The 23,395-nt window shown below is 36.7% G+C and overlaps 1 protein-coding gene and 1 long non-coding RNA gene across 2 annotated transcripts; both read right to left on the bottom strand.

Moving 5' to 3' along the window:
- Positions 1-332: 332 nt before the first annotated feature.
- Positions 333-19,037, bottom strand: LOC110778981 (NEDD8-activating enzyme E1 regulatory subunit AXR1). The gene is made up of 14 exons (XM_021983511.2): positions 18,649-19,037; positions 17,838-18,010; positions 16,937-17,100; positions 14,983-15,093; positions 14,140-14,219; positions 13,671-13,821; positions 13,431-13,524; positions 11,495-11,583; positions 6,927-7,000; positions 6,683-6,845; positions 1,750-1,835; positions 1,377-1,460; positions 1,112-1,292; positions 333-687 (listed from the first exon to the last, which is right to left on the bottom strand). Exons 1-14 carry the CDS (start codon positions 18,684-18,686, stop codon positions 604-606), a joined length of 1,572 nt encoding a protein of 523 aa, XP_021839203.1. The 5' UTR covers positions 18,687-19,037; the 3' UTR covers positions 333-603.
- Positions 19,038-20,614: 1,577 nt separating this feature from the next.
- LOC130466938 (uncharacterized) lies at positions 20,615-21,974 on the bottom strand. Its single transcript, XR_008927101.1, has 2 exons — positions 21,842-21,974; positions 20,615-20,841 (listed from the first exon to the last, which is right to left on the bottom strand). It is a non-coding gene; the product is annotated as an uncharacterized lncRNA (long non-coding RNA).
- Between the last annotated feature and the right edge of the window lie 1,421 nt (positions 21,975-23,395).

The following is a 23,395-nucleotide window of genomic DNA, read 5'->3' as shown; positions in this document are numbered from 1 at the left end:
TGCTAACCCTTGCATTAGTCGCATCATTATGCATAACGATTTTCTCTTTTGGTTCCTTAAGACATCCCTAAAGTTAGCACATAAGGATGAAATACATTGTAGTGATGCGGGATTGAATGATTCTTGTGCTTTTGTGTGTGTGACTTTGTAATTTTCCTACCCAAACATAGCTTTTTGAAAACAGATGGACAATTGAAGAAATCAAGGTAGTATGTAAGGATTTTTCCTGGTGCAATATTCATAAGGTGGAGCATCAACTTTTTTTTCTTCAGGGAAAGCATAAAAGTTTGATGTGTCGACATTTACCAGAAAATAAAATAGCAACTTTCTAGTCAAATTTAATCTCTCAACTTTCTATGAGATTTGATATAAAAAGTAAAGTATAGAAACTACGAGCAACAATGAAGGTTTAGGCATCTACAATAATGAGAACCATCAATGCTACAAAAGACCGATCTATCTATAAGTTTAGGCATCTCCCATCTAAGAATACTTTGTCAGGACAATAAGCTTCTCTATAGAACAAATAATTCAAGCCATGAACTCTAACAGAATGGTAGCCAAAACGCACCAACCTGACTGCAATTCTGGCTTAAACATTTACTACAATAACATTAGCTTAGACTTTTGATCAATGCCATTAAAAATGAATGTTCCGATCATGGGAGTAAATTGTTTTGTGATAAGCTGCATGGACAGAAAAGAAATAAATGAGACAAGATTTAAAGATATGCCCCCAACAGCTAATCAGACTGATGTCAACAGCTAATGATTACAAAAATTCAGTATAAGAACAACCAAAAACTGGTGTGCTAGAATTTCTTAAATGTATGGGTTCTTTTTATATGTATATGAGAATCGCGCATACATTAACAACAGATCTGAGATACCACACTGAAGAAACACATGATAGGCTTGGCTTGTAACTTTCCAAGGAAGCCACTAATCATTATCACACTAAGTATTTTGCAAGTGTTTAATCCAACTCTTGGTGAAATTTATTAGGTGCACCCGGGCGCCACTGTGCCCTTATATGTTCTAAACTCTTGGCACTATGGATCTTGAAAAGAAAACAGAATACAATAATAAAATCTAGACAAATGTAGCATACCTTTATCACTTCCTGTGAAGCAATCCCGCCTATCAAGGCAGAGACGGCATGTAGCTCCGCAGCCCCAAACCGGCAGATTTCTTTTATGAGATCTTCGGACAAGATTGACCCATTGCAGCCAAGGTCGGTCAGTAAGCTAACAGCTAGAGTCTTTAGTCGAGATATATCTTCATCTATCTCTCTGCCAAGATGAAGTTTAAACATTGAGATCCAATCCTAAATGACAACCACATTGCAATTTATTCCAAAGAGAATGAGGAGCTACCCATCAAACTGGCCAGGAAAACTGTTATAGTTAGCAGCAAACCGGTCTACAGCTCGCAACAAGATATAAAACCCAGCAGCCATACTGTAGTGGGGCAAAAGAATACCGGCGTCAAGCAAATTTAAGGATCAATGACAAACACAATTTGGTTAAATTGCTCCTGCAGAACACTACATGGCAATGAACACATAAAATTGTAAAGCCCAACATCCAAGGCAATTTCCTTCACATAAAGCTATTTGCCCAGAAGAAAACCCGATCAAAACTAACAGGGGGAGAGATTCCTGTCTTTTTCCATATTAATGTAAGTGTATATTACACCCAAAAAGCAAGTATAACAATACTGATGTATGACAATAAAAATGTCACCTACCTGTATTTCTCATCTGTTAAATAATTCTGCAACACAGAAAGGCTAGGAGAATTGAACTCCTCCTGAATCATACGGTATCTGCATACCTAGAAAAAAATAGTTACATTATGACACAAAAATATTAGGAACAGAAAAAGGAATGTTATAAGGATCAATGACCAATAATGTCAGACACTAACAGCTCAATAATATAGGAACCAACAGATATCATGGTGTTGATTTTCAGACCAACAACAACCTTTTCTTATTTCCGTTCTCTTACCTTTGTCCTTTTCACGAGTCTTTTTTCAGTAAGCATTACAGATTCCTATTCAGTTTTAAAGGAGAAGAAACATACTCTTTAGCAACGGTAATGTCTTTCTCTGTGTTTAGCATGACAGGGTAATTAAAAGGAATTAATAACCCAAAGGTAATGTCTTTCTCTCTGTTTAGCAACGTACTCTTTGCTGTTTTTGTTCTTCACGTGCAAATATTTCTTATATAAAAAAGTATCATGATGGGTAACATCAAACATTAGTGTCCATCCCACCAAAACATTATTATTTAACCATTGACGAAGCACATGAGAGGGATAAAAAGAGTAAAAGGACAATTGAGGGAAAAGATGAAATGGGAGCGAAAAAGGGAAAATTGTGTCATTGGAAGAAGCTAAATAGTTAAGAACTTTGAGTTATAAGTTGAAGTCTTTGAAGGTAATATAGGTCAATGACAATAAGCATATTAGATTTGGTGTTAATTTCAGTTAAAACAGAGAGTATTTATATGTGAACTTTTTCAGTACAAAATAGCTTGTTCAGCAAGCTAAAGGTGATACTGAGAAATCCGGCAAATCCCATGAAAAGATCTACGAAAAAGGAACACAGCGACGTAAAGACTAACCTCTACCCTTAACCATAGCCCATACAAAAGATCAATTCTGCAAAATGTCTTTGTTTCTCTCAAGCCAAACACTCTATCTGATCCTATTAAAGAAATTCTTTAAGGATCCTCTCCTAGCGAATACCATACCCACGAATATAGTTTAGACATTGTGAGGCAACTTTGAAGAAAACACCCAGAATACCCAACAACACCAAGACTCTAACCCACCTACACAACATCTAAGAAAACGTAGTCTGTGTTTTCCTAAATCAATGCCAGGGTTATGGAAAAATACACCTAAGATATTATTCACTTCCTATTAAAAGGGCACTAAGGATGAACGTAATATTCATTCCATTCAAAAGACATTTTAAATGTGAAAGAGAGAAGACTCTTCATGCTTGTTGATCTAAGCTATCACTCCATTGCAGCTCGGTCATACTGTACGGATACTAATAAAGGAACTATAATTGAGGTTTCGTATCTGAGTGGATTGATCGTACCGGTAGTGGATTCACGCATCAAAGGTATATTAGTAGTAGTTATAAAATTCGGTATTAATATGTGTACACATATTTTAATGTTTTCTGCAAACCATGTTTTTGTTAAAACTATAAAATAGTTGGTTCTCAATAAACCTACAAACAGTTATTTTCCACAAGCCAGTCTCCATCAAATTTTGGCCAGACATCATACATTTACACTATAAACTCAAGCCCCAATCCGTTGACAAGCCTTAGTCCCAAAATGATTGGGGACAGCTGACATGAACCTTCATAAAGAACCATATGCGGAATGTGACATAAGAGAAATAAAAGGTTATGTTAAAAAGAGAGTAAACACAAGGCAAGAAAAAGAGGGAACACGAAAACCAGATAGGCCACTTTAAAGAAGAGGAAAGAAAATGTTTTGAGAAAAATAATAATAATAGAATAGGAAAACGAGAAAAGTTGGCAAAGAAAATAGAAAAAGATAAAAAGATGGAAAATAAGTCATGTGGAGTCACCGGCATGTATTATCTCCCTCCACTCCGCCCTTTCTAACACTATATTTCCACAATACTCAATAACTCATATCACTCTCAATCACCCTCTTTCATGTTTTTTTTAGTCTTCTCCTACCCCTCACAGTTCCATCTGGTTCCCACTCTTCAATCGTTCTAACAGACACATCATTTGTCCTCCGTCTTACATGGTCAAACCACCTTAGTCGATTCTCCCTCATTCTGTCCTCAATCGGTGTAACCCCCACTTTCTTCCTACAACAACAACAACAACAACAACAACACAACAACACAACAACAACAGAGCCATAGTCCCAAAATGTTTTGGGTCGGCTAACATGAATCGTCGTAGGAGATCGTCATTGTCACCGATCAAACATAAAAGGAGCGTGAAGTTAAAGGGATCAACAAGGAAGAGGGAGAAAGTGGAATTAATTAAAGTAATATAAGAGGAAAATTTATAATATATTACAAAAAAAATATTATAAGCGATAATAAAAATAAGTAAAGTTTAAAATACATAAATAATTAAAATACATACATTTCAAAATAGCATGAAAAAATAAATAAAATATTAAAAAAAAATTAAAAAAAAAAAAAAAAAAAGTAAGAAGAGTCAAAACATTTTTCCTGATCACTTTCTTCCTAATCACTTCAATTTTTCTAACCGCACTGTAGAAAGAATTAAACTTTACCCATTGACTTCTTTGTTTATTCACTTTAATCAACAAACTCACTAGATTTTCTCCCCTTAATACTTGTGCCCAAGAGAAATGGGAACTTCATTTGGGGACGGGGGGAGTATCTTACAAGATGTTTGCATATTTTTTCTATGTGACAGTTTGTTTCCGGAAGTGTATTACATTCATATTATTTTCCCATTTGTCATGTTCAAGTTTTCAGAAAAATACCCCCTCCGTATTTATTTAAGGGATACACTTGGTCGGGCACGGGTATTAAAAAAAAGAATTGAATAAAATAAAATAATAAAGTAAGTGGAGTTGGGTAGATATTTTAATAAGTAAATAAGTGGGGACCATGTCATTTTGGGGGGTGGGAGGTGAGGTGGGTATAAGAAATTATTTGTTTAATAGGATGGTGGGTCATAGAGTAAATTTGATGTATTATTTAATTAGATGATGGGGTTGATAAGTTACTAAAAATGGCAAGTGTATCTCTTAAATAAATACGGCCGGAAAAGACAAGTGTATCCCTTAAATAAATACGGAGGGAGTATCAATTATTGCGATGTCTCCCAATACTTTGTACTATTTCCCACTTAATGTTCTTGCAAGTTACGAAGATAAACTTGACAAGTATTTTAGGAAAAAACGGGAAAGGAAAATTTACAAAATAATCATTGTTAAGGTTGAAAAAAATACATAGCTCCAGATATACAAAGAGAGAGTTCAATACATTACTATTTCTTGCAAGGTTAGAGATTGATTTGAGAAAAGTAACCCCCACCCAACCCACCAATCCCAGAATTTACTACTGACAATAGACGATTCAAAAATTAGTGGAAACGGGTGGGAGGGTAATGAAAGAGAGAAGAAATAGCACAGAGAGAGACATGATCCACTGATACCATCTCTACAATAACCAAAAGTCCTAGACCTCGGCCTCATCTCTCTCCCAAGTCCTAACCTCATGCGTCCTCTACGTCCATGACAACCTCCTTCCCTATTCTTTCTCGACACCATGAGTCCATGACAACCTCCTTCCCTATTCTTTCTCGACACCATGAGTCCATGACAACCTCCTTCCCTATTCTTTCTCGACAACATGAGTCCATGACAACCTCCTTCCCTTTAAGCATTTAAGTTAAGCCTTACCGTGGAATCAAATCAAGGTTGTTCCTTCACAGAAAGGCTATTCTGCAACGAATTTTATTTTCCAAAGTTGTTGTGTTACATCTGTTATTGAATGTTAGGCTCACCCTAATAATCCGTTCTTTAGACAAACAAGCATAGTAATTCATCACATGTAAGAAATCTTCATATTCATTCTAGGCTAGACCCTTGTTCAAAGCCTATTATGCTCCAATATGTATTTAAATAACTAAAAATCTATGCTCTAAAACTCGAGTTATGATGACAAAATGGAAACATCCCAAGTTTTCATTTTACGCCATGATGACTGAGAAGCACTATGTAACAACCGTGATGTGCCGCTTCCACGAAACCTCAAATTTTTTGAGACCATACTATCACCTCTAAATTTTAAAATACCATGAAATCTATCCACATCCACCGTTGTATCGTGCCCTTCTTCCTTCTACTAACATAGATATAATTTAATATTAGGTTCACGTAAAGGTGAACAATATTTGAACAATTTCCTTTCGCACGTGATTATCTTGATTAGATCCCAGGATGGGTTCGGGTAGACATTCCTTCTTGAAATTAGAGCTCAAACAGTGGTTGGAAATATTGGAGCACCGACAAAGTTGAGAATTGGGAGGTCGAAGGTAAAAATGGGAAGTGCATGTGAAAAATTAGAACCCATTCCAATGAATGTATATATCCACCTCTAGCTCCTTTGTTTTTTCTTTAATCTCTAAAACATCTATTTCTCTCACACCACCCATCTACCTTCATGACATAGCTGCAGAACTTCAGCTTGATGCATAACTTTTTAATATGGAGCTTAAAGTTGCTCAGTAACAAATGAAAATAATTTAAAACATGTTTTCAAAAAAAGTTAACAAACTCTGAGGTTTTAAGGAGAGTGTATGAAGAGACAATTAGGAAGAAATTTTTTTATCCTTAGGAGTTGAAAGGGTATGCAAAACGCACATAAACATTCACATTGTGATAGTACTTGCAGTAATAGCCACATGCACGGCATACATTAACCATTCTTTTTGGTCAAAAGTTTCTTATATCTCTATTCAACAAAGTAAAGTCGGTCACATTCGTGATGGTACAGACACTAATAGCCACATGCACGACATACATTAATCATTCTTTTTGGTCAAAAGTTTCTTACTTCCCTATTCAACAAAGTAAAGTCAGTCACATTGCAATATTGCATATTCGTTAAAACTATGGTAAACAGCATACATACTTTGAGTTTTCTTGTATTCTTGCAGAAAACTTTAATTGTCATCTTGGAAATGCTATTTGGATCTCTACCAATTTTCTTCAGGGAATTTTGCACATGCTTCTCCATAGCAAGAAAGTCAGCTTCAGCCTTAGCCTGGTATACCTTTTGGAGATTCACGTATTGCCTGATAATAAAATTAAGCGACACAAATTTGTCAAAAAAATATATTGACGGAAGATCTTGCCTCAATACATCCGTTACTTACTCTGTTGAAGATGTCATATCAGGAATTGATCCTTCAAGCGGAACTTCACCACCACCTTCCAGAGCAACAAATTCCTGCACCATTCAAAGACAAACAAATTTAGGAAGAATGCATAAGATGTACAGCAGTCTGAAGAAACCCCGACAATATTGCAACATAAACACATAAAATCAAGTCATTACCATTATCATTGTCATTACCCCATTGCCTCAAAGAGGCTCCCGCAAGAAGCGCGGTAAGAGGGGGTCGGACGTACGCAACCTTACCCCTGCAATTGCAGAGAGGTTGTTTCCAATTGTCCCAAAAGCGACAACGGGACAACAACGGGACGACCATCTTCTACTTCATGAAAAGGAAGTGAAGAGGTATTAAGAGCCATTTTGATTTAATCCATTACATCCCACATCCAAAAGAACAAATGAATCTTTGGCTCCATCGGAAATAGACACAAAACACATAAAATCAAGTACCGAAAAAAAAAATTCCTAGAGTTTTGCTACCCTCTGATATTAGTATTTATGTAGAACAAAAAATGGCAGGACTGTTTATGAAGATAGAATCATAAAAATGAGTTCACTCTGTCACATGCATGTTAAACTGTTTACTCTTTCTCCCTCAGCATAATTCAAATCTTCAACATCTTAGAACACTAGCCAGTGAGAAACTTAGAACACTGGAAACTTTCTGCTATACATCCACCTAACCCGCCCTGTTTCCCAGACATATGCAAGGAGAGGAAAAAGGCAGTCAGCACCAAAAACCAATGAGGAAGCAGAAAAAGCAGCCATCAGAACAGAAGAGAGAAAAGGAACCACTTAGTGGATGCAGACCTTTGAGTTCATTAAAGCTTTTGTCTCTTCTACACCTATCATTTTGTCTTAGTACTTTTGTTACTGGTTTTGTACCGATACTAGCTGTTTGTAATTAAAAAGGGAGGCAGGGGAAAGAGAAATCATCTTGAGAGTATTTGGTTAAGTGGGAGAGTTGAGACCTCGGACGTCTCTTGGCTATTTTGTATTGTAAGCTTCAAGCCCTATCAATCATATCAAACAATCCTTCCCTATTTGTTGTGTTCTTAGTTTTTTCGGTAAGGAGTTAGGGAATCCTTGCACTTGGTACCAGGCACGCGTATCCAAGAAGACAGGAGAGACAGCCATGGTGAGATCAAACTCGCAGAGAATGGACACGATGGAGGGTTCTCTTGCCGAAGTCAGACAACGAGTGACAGGCATAGAAGGGAGACTGCAAGGGATGGAAAGCACCGTCCAACAAATAGTGACGGAAAGCTTAGTGGCTTTCCATAGGACAAGGGTGACAAGGAGGCAGAAAAGAAAAGAGCCATCGTGGAAACCGCAACCATCAGGCTAGAAGGAAGGATAGACCGCTTCCAGGAAGACTACACAACCCAACCCAGATGATGGTGATGAAGAAGGATCAAGAGAAGTTCCAAGTTGAGATGAGAGAGTTGGTGACTGTAATACGGAAATCACCACCAAACCACCACCACCAAAGTTTGTGCAAGTGGAAGACGAAATAGAGACCTTGCCCAACGGAGGAGGTTTTGAAGAAGGAGGACGGGTGTTTGAAAGGGGAAAAGGACAAGGAAACTGGATGTATAGAAAGATCGAGACGCCCTTGTTAGAAGGCACTGACCCAGATGGGTGGGTGGGTACTTCACTATGTGCCCCCTTAGTGAGGATGAGAAGGTGGACGCTGTCGTCGTGGCCATGGAGGGAGACGCCTTGAAGTGGTATCTATGGGAGAACGGTCGGACTCCGGTGACCTTATGGCTGGATTTAGGATTTTACATCAATTTCGTTCAAAAACGTTTGTTCTTTGCACGAGCAGCAGTTCGCTCTTCCCAAATCACCACCATCCTCGAGTATCTTAGTTTTAAAAGACGCGAAACACAAAAGGGCCCGGGAACTTAAGCGCAAAGCAAAAGCGCACGCTATTCGTAGGCCAAGCGCACCCGAAAAGAAATAATAAAATTTCAAAAGTTCAGAAAAGATGAGAAAATATGGAAAGAAAAGATGAAAAAAAAAAAAGAGGAATCGAAAAGATGAAAGAAAAATTCAGAACCCGACTGGAGAAATCTGGCAAGAAGGCTAGAGAAATCCGGCTACGGGAGAAAATTACACCAGGGTTTTCAAAAACCCCCCAAATATTCGCTTTTTAAAATAAATAGATCACGTGATACTTAAAAAAAAAGATTAGAGCCACGTGGCTTTATTTTTTATAAAAAAGAAGGGTCTGTTGTGCCCGTGCCCAGACTACAGGAAGCGCAAAAGCGCTAAGCGCGTGCTTCCTGTATGTCGCTAGGCTTCGACTAGCTTTCTGCTGTAAGCCTGTGACTTGTGAGCTTCCGAGCTTCCAACGCTTTAAGCGCGCTTTTTAAAACTAAGTCGAGTTTTTATCGAGATGGCCGCCCGTTTGATGGATGTTGTGCCAGAGAGCATTCTTATGGGATAGTTCATCAATGGTTTGAATGAAGAGGTAAAGGCAGAGGTACCACTTTTAAACCCGCTCACTTTAGAGCAAACAATGGAAGTGGCAGCGCAGGTCGAAGAGCGGAATCGGGTTGGGTTAACAGAGTAAGAAGAGGGGGAATGTTTGGAGCCGGTTTAACCCGACCCATATCATTTTCCATTTATGGGCGCGGGTCAACCGTTGTTAGGTGGTATGCTGTTATGCAACTGGGTCTAATTCTAAGATAAGGTTGGGCCAACAAGTTCCAAAGGCACCCAAGTTAACTACAACCAACCTTCATCCTTCATTAGACCTACGATTCTGAAGATTGATAAAATGGTGTTACAAGAGAAGAAAGCAAAGGGACTGCGTTTTAAGTGTGATGGAAAGTGGGAGACTGGCATTCATAACGCCGGAAAGAACTGAGTGTGATTTTGATAGAGGAAGACGAGAACGGTGAGTGGGAAGAAGAGAGGTGGCCGGAGGAAGCACCCGGAGATGTCGAGGAAGTAACACCGGAGGTAGCGTTGAACTCGGTGGTGGGTTTATCCAACCCGAAAACTAAGTGAACCAAACAACCCCTTATTCTGACAAAGGGGAACTAAATGACTGGAAAAAAACAAAGAAAGAAAAGAAGGCACCACTAGAGGACATTAGCATCACGAAAACAATTCATGTATGATAAGATTTAGCAAGACTTCTCAATTTACTCAATACCCAATTTGCAGTGCTTTCACGGCTTCATGTTTATGATTAATCAATTTGACATGTAGTCAAAAGCCTTTCTTTATAAAAGTTAATAAAAAAAAGGTTTACCAAAACATTTAAATATCCCCAACGTTTCCCGCTCTCGTACAGTGGGATCACATGAGTAATAATGACTCTAGGTTCAGGAGAGAGTTATCATTGATGTTGATGTAGCAACTGGATAAAGATTACAAAATATGGCAGGTAAGAAATAATATGTATGAATTTCTAGAGTGTCCTCTATTCATAAGGTGTTGCTAAATATTAAGCATGACGTAATTTTTAGAATCATAAGTTGTGTAGGAAATACAGTTAGACAGAAAGTTGTACAATGATTACAGGCGTTCTAACCTATTTTCTGGTTTTGAGTCTTGTTGCTTAAAGGCTATCGTCTTTAGCTTGATTAGAATGTTGAGCTAGAGTGGAGCCTTCCTGTAAGGGTTCTGTCATCTCAATTATCCTTAGGATGTAATATTGACTTTTGATTGATTCAATATTATTCTCACTTAACAAAAAAAAAAAAAAAAAAAAACTCCAACAAGCATTATAATTCATCAAACAACGCAAAGATGCCCGTCATTTTGAAGGGCAACGAACTGCCAGCAACAAATAGGCATTACTATTCACCTATTACTTTAAATTTCTTGCATGTTCATTAATCATGGGGTAATTCGAAAAAATCAACTTACACCCACCACATACGTCAATTTTTTATTTACTAGGTGATGTCATGATCATTCTTCCCTTAAATAAAAAAACTTGTTTAAGATGAATCCTTGGTTTGATTGTGTCACAAAAGTTTGATAGTTGTGTTAGTCCCCCAAAGACTACATTCCATTCTTTGCAGCTACTAAATGGACAGCAAAGGCTGTGTTTTGTTCGACTAATTTTCACTTATTTCGGACAAAATAAGTTGAGATAAGTTCAGATAAGTTCGGTTAAGTTCAGGTAAATTCAAATAATATAAGTTCAGAAAAAAAAATAAGTTTTTTTCAGACATTTTCACAAACAAATAAGTTTATTTCAGATGAATAAGTTCAAATAAGTTCAGTTAAGTTCAGATAATACAAGTTCAGACAAAATAAGTCAAAGAGAACAGAGCCTAAATTGGAAATAGAAGGTATTAGCCAGAATCTGTTAGGATGCAAGACCAAGAATCTCAACATAAAAATAAAAAAATAAAACTGCTCATTTTGTTATGTTATCTTATCTTGGAATGGTTTTTGTAAACAAGTATACAGCAGACACTTAAATACACTCTAAATAAAAGTTGAAGCATAAAATTATATCCTAGTTCAAAGTCAAAAGCTTGGAAATATCTATCTTAGAAATAATTCAAACAAATTACAAACCTTTAAGGCCGCCACCATCACCCAAAAATCAGATGAATTGGAATCTATTTCAGCACAATTGTCATTCAGTATTTGCATCAGATCTGAACCTATAAGTTGAAAGAAGACATTCATGCTCATTAGAAAATTTAACAGCATCAAAACTTAACAGATTTTAAACAAGAGATTTACTGACGTGAGACCAGATTCTGTCCAAAAGTTGGATGTATTTGTATATCAAATCAATACGAGATAGATGGTCCATGTAAAATTATATCATTAACTTTAAACCACCTATGTCACTCCCCCTTTCTTGCATCATTTTTTAATCTAGATACAAGAAAATAGGACTAGGACATGGTATAGCATTTTTGGCAATACCATTAACCAAATAAACGTTTTTTTGACCAGATTTTTGGAAATACAAAATTTTGTTGCAATCATATTCTAAGTAGAACAATTAAAAGAAATATATAAAGATATTGCATCACTTATAAGGCGTCCTCAAAAAGTACGATGATCACTACTGTACAAAGCCTTCCAATCACTTAAACCATCATGAAAAATCCACAGAATACTTCCAGAAATAATACTGAGTGAGAGGAAGTGCATGATCCCACAAACATTTGTTGTTCTAACTGAAACAGCAAATCTCCAAAGAATCCTAGCATGGTTTTTTCTACAAGTTCCATGAAAGTCCTAAAAGCCTAAAAGCCTTAACCAAACTTTCCATGAAAAAGACAGCACTCAGACTAGGACCTGTCTAAAGTATTTTGTTACTTCTGTCAACTAGAGACACCAAATAGTTTAGAAACCATTGTACCAAGGTAAGTTCATCTCCTTGTCCACTCCCAAACAAAACACCTATCTCGTAAATGCTCGAAAGCAGTACTCCGTTGAGAGGACCCATAACTCATCACCTTCTTGGAATTACAATACTCAGAGGTCCCACATATTAGATAAACATGAAACAAAAAAGAATTATGTGCTTGCCTTATGTAGATCAGCAACCCACCACCTCTTATCATCAGGAGAGAAGAGGAAAATATCCAAATTCTAATAGCAAGTTCATCAAGCTCCCTGTCATAAAGTTCGTGGCAAAAGCATATATCCCAAGAGCAGTCCCCATACCCCACCTCTAAGAAATTAAAGCGGTAAACCCATGTAACTTTCAAAGGACGGAAAAAGATAGAAAACATATTCAAAGTTTTATCCTTTCAGACATCCTAATTCCTACTCTCCATAACTAAAGTCAAGTCCGACTTCCAATTTGTAGTGAAAAATGGAAGGAAACCATGTGGAGAATGCAATTAAAGATTACCAAAGGCAAGCATGATAAATAACATCTGTAGACACACCTTCACAAGCTCATCCATCAATTTAAAGGCCATATTCACCTCTTCTAACAAGGTGTTCTTAACTAAGAGACATTCATAAATACCATGAAATAGAAACCAAAACCACCTCCCTCAACACAAATTTTCTCTTTCCTCATACCAAACAAAAAAAAACAAAGGACATCTCTCATCAACTTCTCAAGCTACCAGCCACATGATGGAAACTTTCAAAAGAGAAGCTAATACAACTGTTAAGTACCCTCTTCCACCTACCCAAAAACCGCTTTGTAGCAAGAGACATACAACTCAGAAGGTTCTAAAAGGTAGCATAATGACTCCCTCCACGAGGAACACCCACGAATTTTAGAGACCAATATAGAACCTGATTCCAAGCTAGAGTAGCGAAAATCTTCAAGAAACTAGGTCGACATTAACACTAGCTAGCCTTCTTTTGCAAAAATTCACCTACCAAAACACGCAAATGTAGATTTGTTCTCATCCATTGAATTATGTCGCACAGCATAATGACAAACGGTCTTCTCAATTTCAAAGGAAAAGCATATCCTATTGATCATGTTGCAAGGAAGAAGAGTAGATGTAGCAGAGGTGTAATCACTTACTGATTCCTCGAGAAGAAAAAAGCTTATAGTAAGCATCAACAGCTTCTTTGTAGTTATCTTCATCAAGACCAATCATCCTCGATGTAAGAAGATCCTAAGATGTGTAATAGACGTGAATAACTCTGTTAATAGGATATCTTTATCTAACAATTAAATTTAAAAAAAAAAAAAAGCAGTAAAATTAGAACTTCAACAAAATGCAATACCCATAATAAAAATCTAGGTTGACAATAAACAAACCTTTAACTCATTTTTCTCCTCTCTAGTTGATGGAAGGGTACCTCCATGACTTTGGGCCCATTCCTCAGCCATCTTTACAAGAATCACAACATAGGGTATGTGCTTGTGTGCAACCGGATCTGGCACATTCACATCAATAGATTCTACAAACCTAAATACACCAAAAGATAAGCATGCTGCATATTAGATGATCGCCGTAATTATACATAACTCAACCCAAGAAAGACCATGAATAAAATCAAATGCCAGTTTTTACTTTTTTTTTCAGCAGGTGCCACCAAGGAGGAGTGGCCCATGTACAAAAGCAGGAACTGAGGACTTAAGCTAAAATATCAAGCCCTCAAGCTATTATGTAAATTTTGGAAACCAATATGCATTGCAAAATCACTGTCATGGTTGCATTATGCATGCACAGGCAATAAAGTAGAGCTTATGAAGGAGACGTATCCAACTCAACAGAAAAAACCACCTCTTGAGCTCTGGCCATGGATTATTCAAACGATGATCATCCAAGAAATGGTCAGGCTTTGATTCAATCACAGTGTGCTCCTGGTGCGAAGACGAGAAAAAATTTGTAAGGTTAGATCCAAGTGATATCTATAAAGACACGAATATTTAGAAACCCAATTTCCAGTATGATAGTTCCCACTAGTTTCAGAAGTATGCTGGCATCCTTAGAGAATGAGGAGTTTCAAAAGTTCAGAGCATTAAGATAGATACATAAGAGTCGAGAAGGATAAGAAGTTGCTTTGAAACTTGACAGAACTGTCAGGTCTGTCACACATCACTCTTTAACACCCCCAAGCTTATTCTTTTGGCTTTTCCTTCTTTTTGTTTCTTTTTTTTTTTTTGCTGCTTTATTTCCAACATGCACGTGAAGTGGAGCCTTTTTTACAGGATGCTGATGTTCAATAGATCTCAAATTGGTTGTCCAAGTGAAATACAGAAGAGCTTCCAAGCTTTGTTGTAGATTCAAAATGATCTTTCTTTATAGCTAGGAGCATCTTTTATCCTCCATTCATCTCATAGAGTCTTCAGTCCCTTGGATGAACGTGTTTTTATTATCCAAAAACGAAAGTTCGATCACAATTTAAAACCAACACATTTAATATGCAATCAGAATAAGCACATTCAGCATCTAATGCAATCGGAATTAACACATAGTTCTAATCAAAACGTATCTGAGATGTTGGCCACTCGATCTAGAATTAGAATTCCACAGACAATAATACCAACTACCATTCATTATAGCGTTTTGTATACTGCAGGTAAAGCCATTAACAGCACAGAAATCAAAAGATTTAAGCCTTACCTTTACACTAACACGGACAAGGCCAGTTAGGCCATAAGATCGGGCAAATACTATCATCACATTTGCCTCCCTGCAGATTCTATCCAGTTTTAACATCTTGTCTTCCACCAACTGCATCATAGTGTAACTTCTTCAGTAATATGTTTAAACGTCAAAGTCGACAAAACACATCCGCAGAGATCAATAATTAACATAGGCAGATCACAAGATTAACCAATTCAACCAACAAGTGAGACTACATGAGTACATGCATATAGCTCTGCAGAGAAAGCATATGAGAATTACAAACTTCATAGGAGCAAACATCTCCAGATGTACTTGTTAATACCAACATACACCACATTGACACCCCCACTTTGGGCCACAAGGCCAACAATTGGTTATTTACTTCTTAGCATATGGATAAAGCCCAGGCTTGGATTGAATGAATGAATATTCCCGACTCCTTGGTAATCCAAACTACTTATGATTCGTGTTTCTCATATATAGTTGCATTGTAATTTGCACACAACACTCAAACTACACAAATGATTTTGGACGAGTGAAGTGCGGAGAAGGGGATTTGGGAAGTTACGGGGCATAGGAGCATGGAAAAAATAGAGTTCACTTTGGTGGGGAGGAACAAGGTTCCCGGTCGTGGTTTTAACTGTCTGCTGATATGACGTGTACCAGCTGGGATATATCTGACAGATACGAAGTCTATATGAGCCAACAAAGCTTAGAACAGAAACATAATAGCCTCACTGTAGAGGTGGTGGTGATGCTGCTGTGGAGACGTTCAAAATCCAAAGAAGGGAAATTCAAATCCGAAAGAGTCTATGAAAAAGAATGGAAAATTTCAGCCAAACCCAATACAAGGAATGGGAAAAGGGAAAAGGGAGAAAATGTCAGTGCGCTTCTTTGAATGCACTTTGCCTAGAACTAAAAAAGCGCACCCCTTTATCGCCTAGCGCTACATCGCCTTAGGCGCGCTTTTTCATTCACCGGTTATAGCACATTATGTTCCTACATAAGATCATCCTTTAGCCTTATTCGGCCGTCCCAAAATAAATGCATCGGTCGTCACAAATCACATTATGCATGAATAAGTCCATTCATTTGAAAATCACATTATGCATAAATAGGCCCCAAGACCAAGTTGAATATGCGATTTTGGGTAAAAACATTCAGGACTTTTATCATTAGCCTAAGATCAATATACCCATAATAATAATTTTCATTATTATTCTATTGTTAGTTTGTTGCATACACAATTAAACAAGTAATAACCCTTCGACAAAGCCACAGTCTTCTTCTCCAATGATCAAAGTATAAAAAGTGCCACCTTGACAAAGGGGCATTTTCATGATTTTTCCTTGGTATCACGATAGAGAAATGAAGAAAAACGGCATTAGAACAAAAGATACAAAGTCGTTCATGGTATTCAAGAAATGGTATGGTCTCGAACACAATACAGTATCAATAAGTCTATCACATGATATGGATGAGATTATCCCATCCTATCATGCTTACCTTCATTCATTTAATCAATTATTCAATTTATAGATATATTGAATGTTAAATGTTTTTTACCCTCTTTCTCCTCCTATTCATTTTCTATGCACTTAGGCGTACTTGTTCTTTTTGCCCCTTGTTTCTTATATTTTGTTTTCCCCTTCCATGGATGCCTTTTTCACTAGGTTTTGCTCTTTTGGTGATTTGGCTGAACAAATCGAGTGTAGATATCATATCACCAAATAAAACCTTTAATACACCTTTTATATAAAGACAGCCACAAAACATGCGCTTACGAAAAAATATGCAGAAAACATAAAATGGAAATCCATAACAAGAATGTTATAAAAGCATTGCCAAATACATTAGTTGACATCTCAAGAGACACCTTAAAGCATTTTTCAAAAGTTGATGAATTGAAGAGAAGAAAGCACAATCAGAGCTTGATGAGAATGCGTACCTGAGTAGCTATCACTAAGGTAAATTGTGAAAAGAATGATGGATTTGACTCAATTAGTTTCTCTGGGAATTCTTCAATAAAAGTTGCCTTCACAGCATCATTAAGCTCTTGCAAGAATGCGCAGACACATTTCGCCTTTGACTCACCAAGACTTGTTTCATCCACTAGACAACCCCCACCCACATTTAGTAAGGCACAGTAAATAAGGTAAAAGAGAAAAGGAGGAACAGATACTTGGAAGATGGGTAAGCCAGCAGTCACTTATATAAAGAGAAGCAATAGCCATGAGGCCCATGAACTGATTAACCACCACAAGCCAAGGAAAAGTTGACGCAACAGATTTTACATTCATATAAACAAATTAGTCATACAACCCAGAACCCGAGAAATAAATAGTAACAAAATGTAGAGGTATAGTGCATTACAACAAAGAACAACTAGAAGGAGCCCTAAACAATTGATATGGTGCCTTCTGAAAGCTAGCTTGCCCAAGTACTAGTATTTGGAGAATTGTTCAATTAAAACCTGGGCAAAGGAAACATCAAGCATGACAAGGGGAAAGCTATAGATCAAAGGTTATACAAAATCTAAGATAAATTCATAGTTTGGGGTATGTGTTAATAACATAAAAGAAATGGAGGTTCAAAAGATATAAAGAAACTCAGCCTTTAGGAGAAAGCTTGCATAGTAGAGTAACATCGAATAAATTAGGTATTGTTTGACTCAACAAATCCAACTATTGTATTAACCTTCAACGATGAAAGCATGGAAACGCTATCAGATTTATCACATAGTTGCATTCAAGGACGCAGTTAATTAAAACAGCAGCTACCCAAAAGCAGGTGGCATACGGCAGGGAGAGAAGCAGAATAAACAGTTCAAAAGGAAAGAAGAATAATACCCATGAAGTTATTTCCAAGATCACCCACTTCAACCTTTGACCCATCAACAACAGTGATACTGCCAATCCCACCAAGAACCAAATTCTTCAAAGTCTCAGACCCAGTAGGTCCACAATTCAGCAAGCAAACACTTGCTTTTTCCAATGCTGCTTGTCCTTGCTCACCCCAAATCCTGCAGCCAGCGATTCCTATTAATTCTTGGCAAAATCTCAGAGTACCACATACCGTGTTTAATTTTCAGCATATTTAATGTAAACATGCACTAGCAAAACGATTACTCATGTTGTCGAACTTAATTAAGTAAGAAAAGTTAATCTAAAGCTATATTTCAAATGTGAAAATCACCTATAGCACGAGTCAAAAAAAAATTTAAAAAAAAATAGAGGTGAAACAGTTTACCTTAAACGTGAATTAACCAACCTCTTAACGTTTCTACTAGAAGTCTCTTATGCTAGCAAATAAAATTACAAAAATTTTAAATAATCCAGAGAATTTAAGGGTAATTGAGCTTAATTACAGATTATTCAACAAAACAAACACAATCAAGCATCGAAATTTTCAGCCTTCCAACACACCTATCGAAGCTTCAAAAAGTAAACCCAAAAAATGTAAGAAATTCAACAATTTATAACACCAAAAACTAAACCTGTGATTGTCATAAAACCAAACACAAAATTCTACGAAAATAAAATAATTCAACACTAACAACACGCAGCGTTAATCTCGAACCACTAAGCCCAAATCAATTAAGCATGAGTTAATTAAGACTAAGTTATCAGTTAATTCAACGAAATTCAGAAGAAATAGTACCGAAGTTGACGATCGTATTTGATTTTAGGTTCCGCCATTGATGGTCAAGGCCGGTTAGCGTGAAGCAGCAAGACGCGCGCACTCCTGGGTATTTGCGTGCCTGTAACGCAGCTTTTGCGACGTTTTTGAACTTCGGCTATGCGATATAGGAGCTCCTTTCGTGTGTAGAGGTGCGAGTGAAGTAGTCAGACGGCTATGCGCGGGATGAACAATGAATAAATGCTGCCACCGTCTTCGGCCGCCGGAAGCGTCGGAATAGAGAGGGGATGAGCAATATAACGCAGGTGGAGGCTGTCTCCAAGAGAAAATTGAGTTACTTGGGGTATAGGAGTCGATTTTTTCCCTAAAACCAAAAAAAAAGTTTAAAAACAAAATCCTACGTATAAATAAGAATGACATTTTTGCGTCCAAATCCTCTGGATTTAGGAGAAACTCTACCATGTAGAGTTGAGTAAATCTCAACCCTTGAAGCAAATCAACGGCTTAATGACCTTCAATATTTAAAAAAAGGCAAAATATAAAAAAATATAAAATTTTCCGTACTTCCCACCAAACTTCCACCTTGTATTCTCTCTCCTCTCAGGAAAAAAAATAAATTGACGCTCTTGATGAAGAAATGTAAAATGTCGATTCCCGACCACCAGTAATCGCCGGCCGTCACTAATCCCCATCCATTTATGCCGATTCCCGTATTCCCGAGATCTACCGTCAGATTCGAAAATTATTTGATTCTATAACAGGTACTTCGTATAATTTATGGGATTTTGATTTTTGTTTATTTATATTTTATTTTCGTGTAATTGAAAGTGAATTCATGTACTTCAGTTATCAATTGATTGAGTCTGATGGTTGTTGTTGGTTTGGTGTGTGATCAACTAATGGATTATTTGGGCATTTCTTGTGATTAGTGGGTTGATTTGTGTTGCCCAATTTTTATTTTAGTTAATTTTCGTTTGGTATTGATGAATTAAGAGAGATTAAATTGATTAACTTGAATCGTGGTTTTGCTGGTAGTGTATTTAAGCTTGGATTTTCATTATTTCGTGAGTCGTTTGATTGCTATTGCACTAATGTTCAACTCTTTAAATGGGTTTGCTTTATATGCTTCATGATTGGGACACTGAGAGTAAGTAAAAGCTCAGCTTGCTATGCATTTCTTTACTGTAAACTATGTAAAGCTAGTGGATTTTTTTATGGATTATGGTGTCTCTTTGATATTTTTGGCTCAACATATTACAGTAAGTCAAAAATCACCTACTTTTTTATAGCCTATTAGCTCAATATGGTAGAGCATTGTGTGACAATAAACACACAAAGATGTAGGTTCAAGTCCTACCTAGGCTATACAAATATTGTCAAACATTTACAAACAGAGACTTTGGAAATAGTTAGTAGAAAGGAAAGGGGGCCAAAGTAATCCAACAAGAATAGTAGTAAAACTCAAAATACATCAAGGATACCAAAAGACAATATGTGGCAGCTAGACTAATTGAAGAAGAAGCACCATTGTACTACATGGTAGCCATAATTCATAATCATCTGCATAATGAAATCAAATTAAAGCTGAACTCTTGATCAAACTTGCACCTATGATAATTTTTTCATGCCAGAGCCACCCAATCCTTTGAGAATTTTTTGAGCATCACTGACCTACATCCATTTAGAATAAGTCCTTAGGTTTTTATCGAGAGAGTGACACACATTTGATGAGCTAAGTAAGATCATACCTAGCCAATTTTCATTTGGCATGTAGCTTAAATTGGTATGGGAATGGAGTTGGCTTACGTTCATAACCTACAAGAAGTGACTGAAAGATAAGCACTATGTCCAAACTACAAATTGTTATTTGTAACACCCCGACAATTCCCATTTTCTAAAATAACCCTTTTTAAATATAACTGTAGGGAATTATCAAAGTATTATCGCCCGTGTGAAAACGTAACGGCTTATTCAGAATTTTGCAGCGGAAAACATAAAACTAACTTTTAGGTTCATAAATAATCTTATTACATATTAGGTCCAAAACCAATTAACTGAAATAAGGAAATACGAATAGTACGACAAATTTCAAATTTAAGTTAACAAACCAAATCACTTAATAAAGAAAATATAACTACAAGCTCTCTAATCCCGATCCCAATGATGCATCATCTTCAAACCTGTAGATGGGCAACGCTTATTGATCCTTAGAGACTTCTCACCAAAAATGGGTCATCACAGGATCAATAAGGCATAGCCATGATCAACACACACAAACAAAGCACGTAATCAGCAAAGCTGAGTACTACATACTAAAACAATAATAATCCTAATATGATACTATTAACGAACAACCCTAACATGATACTAATGAACATAAACAAGGGCAGACAAAATAGGATAATTTAACGACCATACTTAACTAGGCTAGGCTAGACTGGACTGGACTTTTATAACAATAATATTATTTTAATTTAAATAGACAATGGACCGAGTTTTCTAGCTAGATGCTTCACTAAGGAAGACGAGGTACGGGCGCGACTCCGTAACCTCAATGACCTGCGATATCGAGGAACGTTTGAATAAAAATAGGACACGGTGATCAATCCGGTCCGAATTAAAGGCCATGGGCTACCACCATGAACCCCAACTCATGTTTGTCCGTCACTTTAGACGTGCACAGTCTAAAGCTATTGCTACTCAGTTTCACTTTACATGATTTACAAATTGACACCCTGTTATGACTCAACAATCACATAAGGCATACAATCCACATTTATTTACAACTGTTTTTATCTTAGAATTAAGTAAGTGATCACAAAGGCATCAAACAAGACTCATTCCAATTAACTCCAATCCTTCTTTTAATACTGATCAACCCTGTATATGGGTATAAGGTTTCAACTTACTAAATGAGGTCCTCGGCCCTCATAAAGTAGTGAAAAAGCTAAAAGGGAACAACAATCCACTGATCTGAATTATATACAAAGTAATCTAGTGTTCCCAATCAAACATGTTTGTATCAACCATCCATACTAACATGCTATAATCCTCAAAATGCAATATAGGTTCAATATGTCCAACCAACAGTATTAAACATGCAATATTCAACCTGACTAAATTCATCAACGATATCAACAAAACCAAGTTCATCAACAATGCAACATGGTTTCAACAATTAGCACACATTCCAAGCACACAGGTATGTACGTACCTTGTGTAAACAAACTGATAGGCCACCTTAACACTTTCAAAAGTCGCCTAAAGAGAATTCTCCGCCTAAACAATCCAACAAGTAATCTCAATCAATTTCTAATCATTGACAACCATAATAAAGCATTCTAAATGCATCCTAAATAGATTTAGAACTTTCCCCAATATCAAAACTTGAACATTTGCTTTCCTAGCATCATAATTATTGAACCAGTGATTGAAATTCGTTGAAAACTTTTGCAAACATCGTACTTTAAATTTTCAGCAATATTAATTCATTTAAAAGCTTCACCAAGGTCAATCTACGTTCCTAGTATCTCAAAACAACCAATTCAATAATTCATACTCAACCTATCATGATTAAAAATCATAAAAACCTTGAATTTCATACTTTAAACCATCAAAACCAATATTTCAATGTCATTAGATAATCTGAAAATCAATAACTTTATTATAAAATTCATATAATCTTAAATTTATAATTTACATCACAAAACCCATAGCTTTAATTCAAGAAAACATAATTCAAACTAATAGATCATGATTAATCCCTAATTTAATTTTAATTAATCAAAACTGAAAATTAATTCGTTTTTAATCTCAACATCAAATCTGAAAATCATATTCACCATAAAAATTATAAATTTAATTTAAGAACATAATCTAAATTAACAAGCTTTAATTTAAAATAATTAGTTACTTAGGGTTTAAGAAAGTAACCAATTCAATAAGGAGGAAAGAGAGAGAGCTGGCGGACGGAGGTGGCTCGCGGCAGGGCTGGGCACGGCGGCGCGACCTGGCGGCGGCTGTGCGACTCGGGCTGCTGCGACACACGAAGGGTTAGGGTGGCTCGAAAAACAGAGGGAAAGAAAGAGAGAAGACGAAAAAGGAGGATGAAGAGGAGGGTGTTACCGTGCTAGGCGGCGGCTGAGGCGTGCTGCGGCTGCGGCTCGGCGACGGCGTGGAGGGAGAGAGGGCGGCTGTGAGTTGGTGCGTGAGATTGGAGGAAGGGTGGAGGTTTCCTCTTTCTTTGGTTTCACGTGAGTATGGAGGGGAGAGAGAGAAGGGCTTGATTTGTTTTAAGTGAATTAGAAAAGAGAAGGGAGTATGGTTTTGGGGTTTTGTTGGTTTGGGCTTTGCCCAATTGGGCTAGGAGTAGAATTTAGAATTTAGGATTTGCTTTCTAATTTCAATAGAACGTGATTTCAAAATCCGAATTCGTTTCAACGTAAAATTCAAAAATCGATTTTGATTTCATAAATCATTTAAAATATTCAAATGTAATAACATAATTATATTTTAATTACATATTCATTTCTAAAATTCGTAAATTACATTTAAATATATTAAATATACGTTAAAGTATATAAATAAAATATAATAAAATTACGGGGGATTACAATCTACCCCTCTTAAAAGAAGTTTCGTCCCGAAACTTGACACGGAAATTCACATATCTTTCCAAACTTTTCAACTTATTCTTATTGTAGAAGTACTTTGTGCCACTCTTGTGCACTCTTTTGCCAACTAAGCGTTACTTGTAATACTCAAGAAC

This window comes from Spinacia oleracea, chromosome 2 (genome assembly GCF_020520425.1).
Source record: "Spinacia oleracea cultivar Varoflay chromosome 2, BTI_SOV_V1, whole genome shotgun sequence".
NCBI lineage: Eukaryota > Viridiplantae > Streptophyta > Magnoliopsida > Caryophyllales > Amaranthaceae > Spinacia > Spinacia oleracea.
The sequence above is the reverse complement of the archived record's forward strand: the minus strand, read 5'-3'. Positions and strand labels throughout refer to the sequence as shown.

Excerpts from the sequence above, each read along its gene's own strand:
- LOC110778981 (XM_021983511.2), bottom strand. The coding sequence starts at position 18,686 with ATGGCGGAACCTAAAATCAAATACGATCGTCAACTTCG. Across the intron at positions 13,822-14,139 it reads CCATGGCCAGAGCTCAAGAG|GTTTGTAGAATCTATTGATG; the intron begins GTGGTTTTTTCT and ends TGGTGTATTTAG. Across the intron at positions 11,584-13,430 it reads TTTTTCTTCTCGAGGAATCA|GTTCAGATCTGATGCAAATA; the intron begins GTAAGTGATTAC and ends TTCAACTTATAG.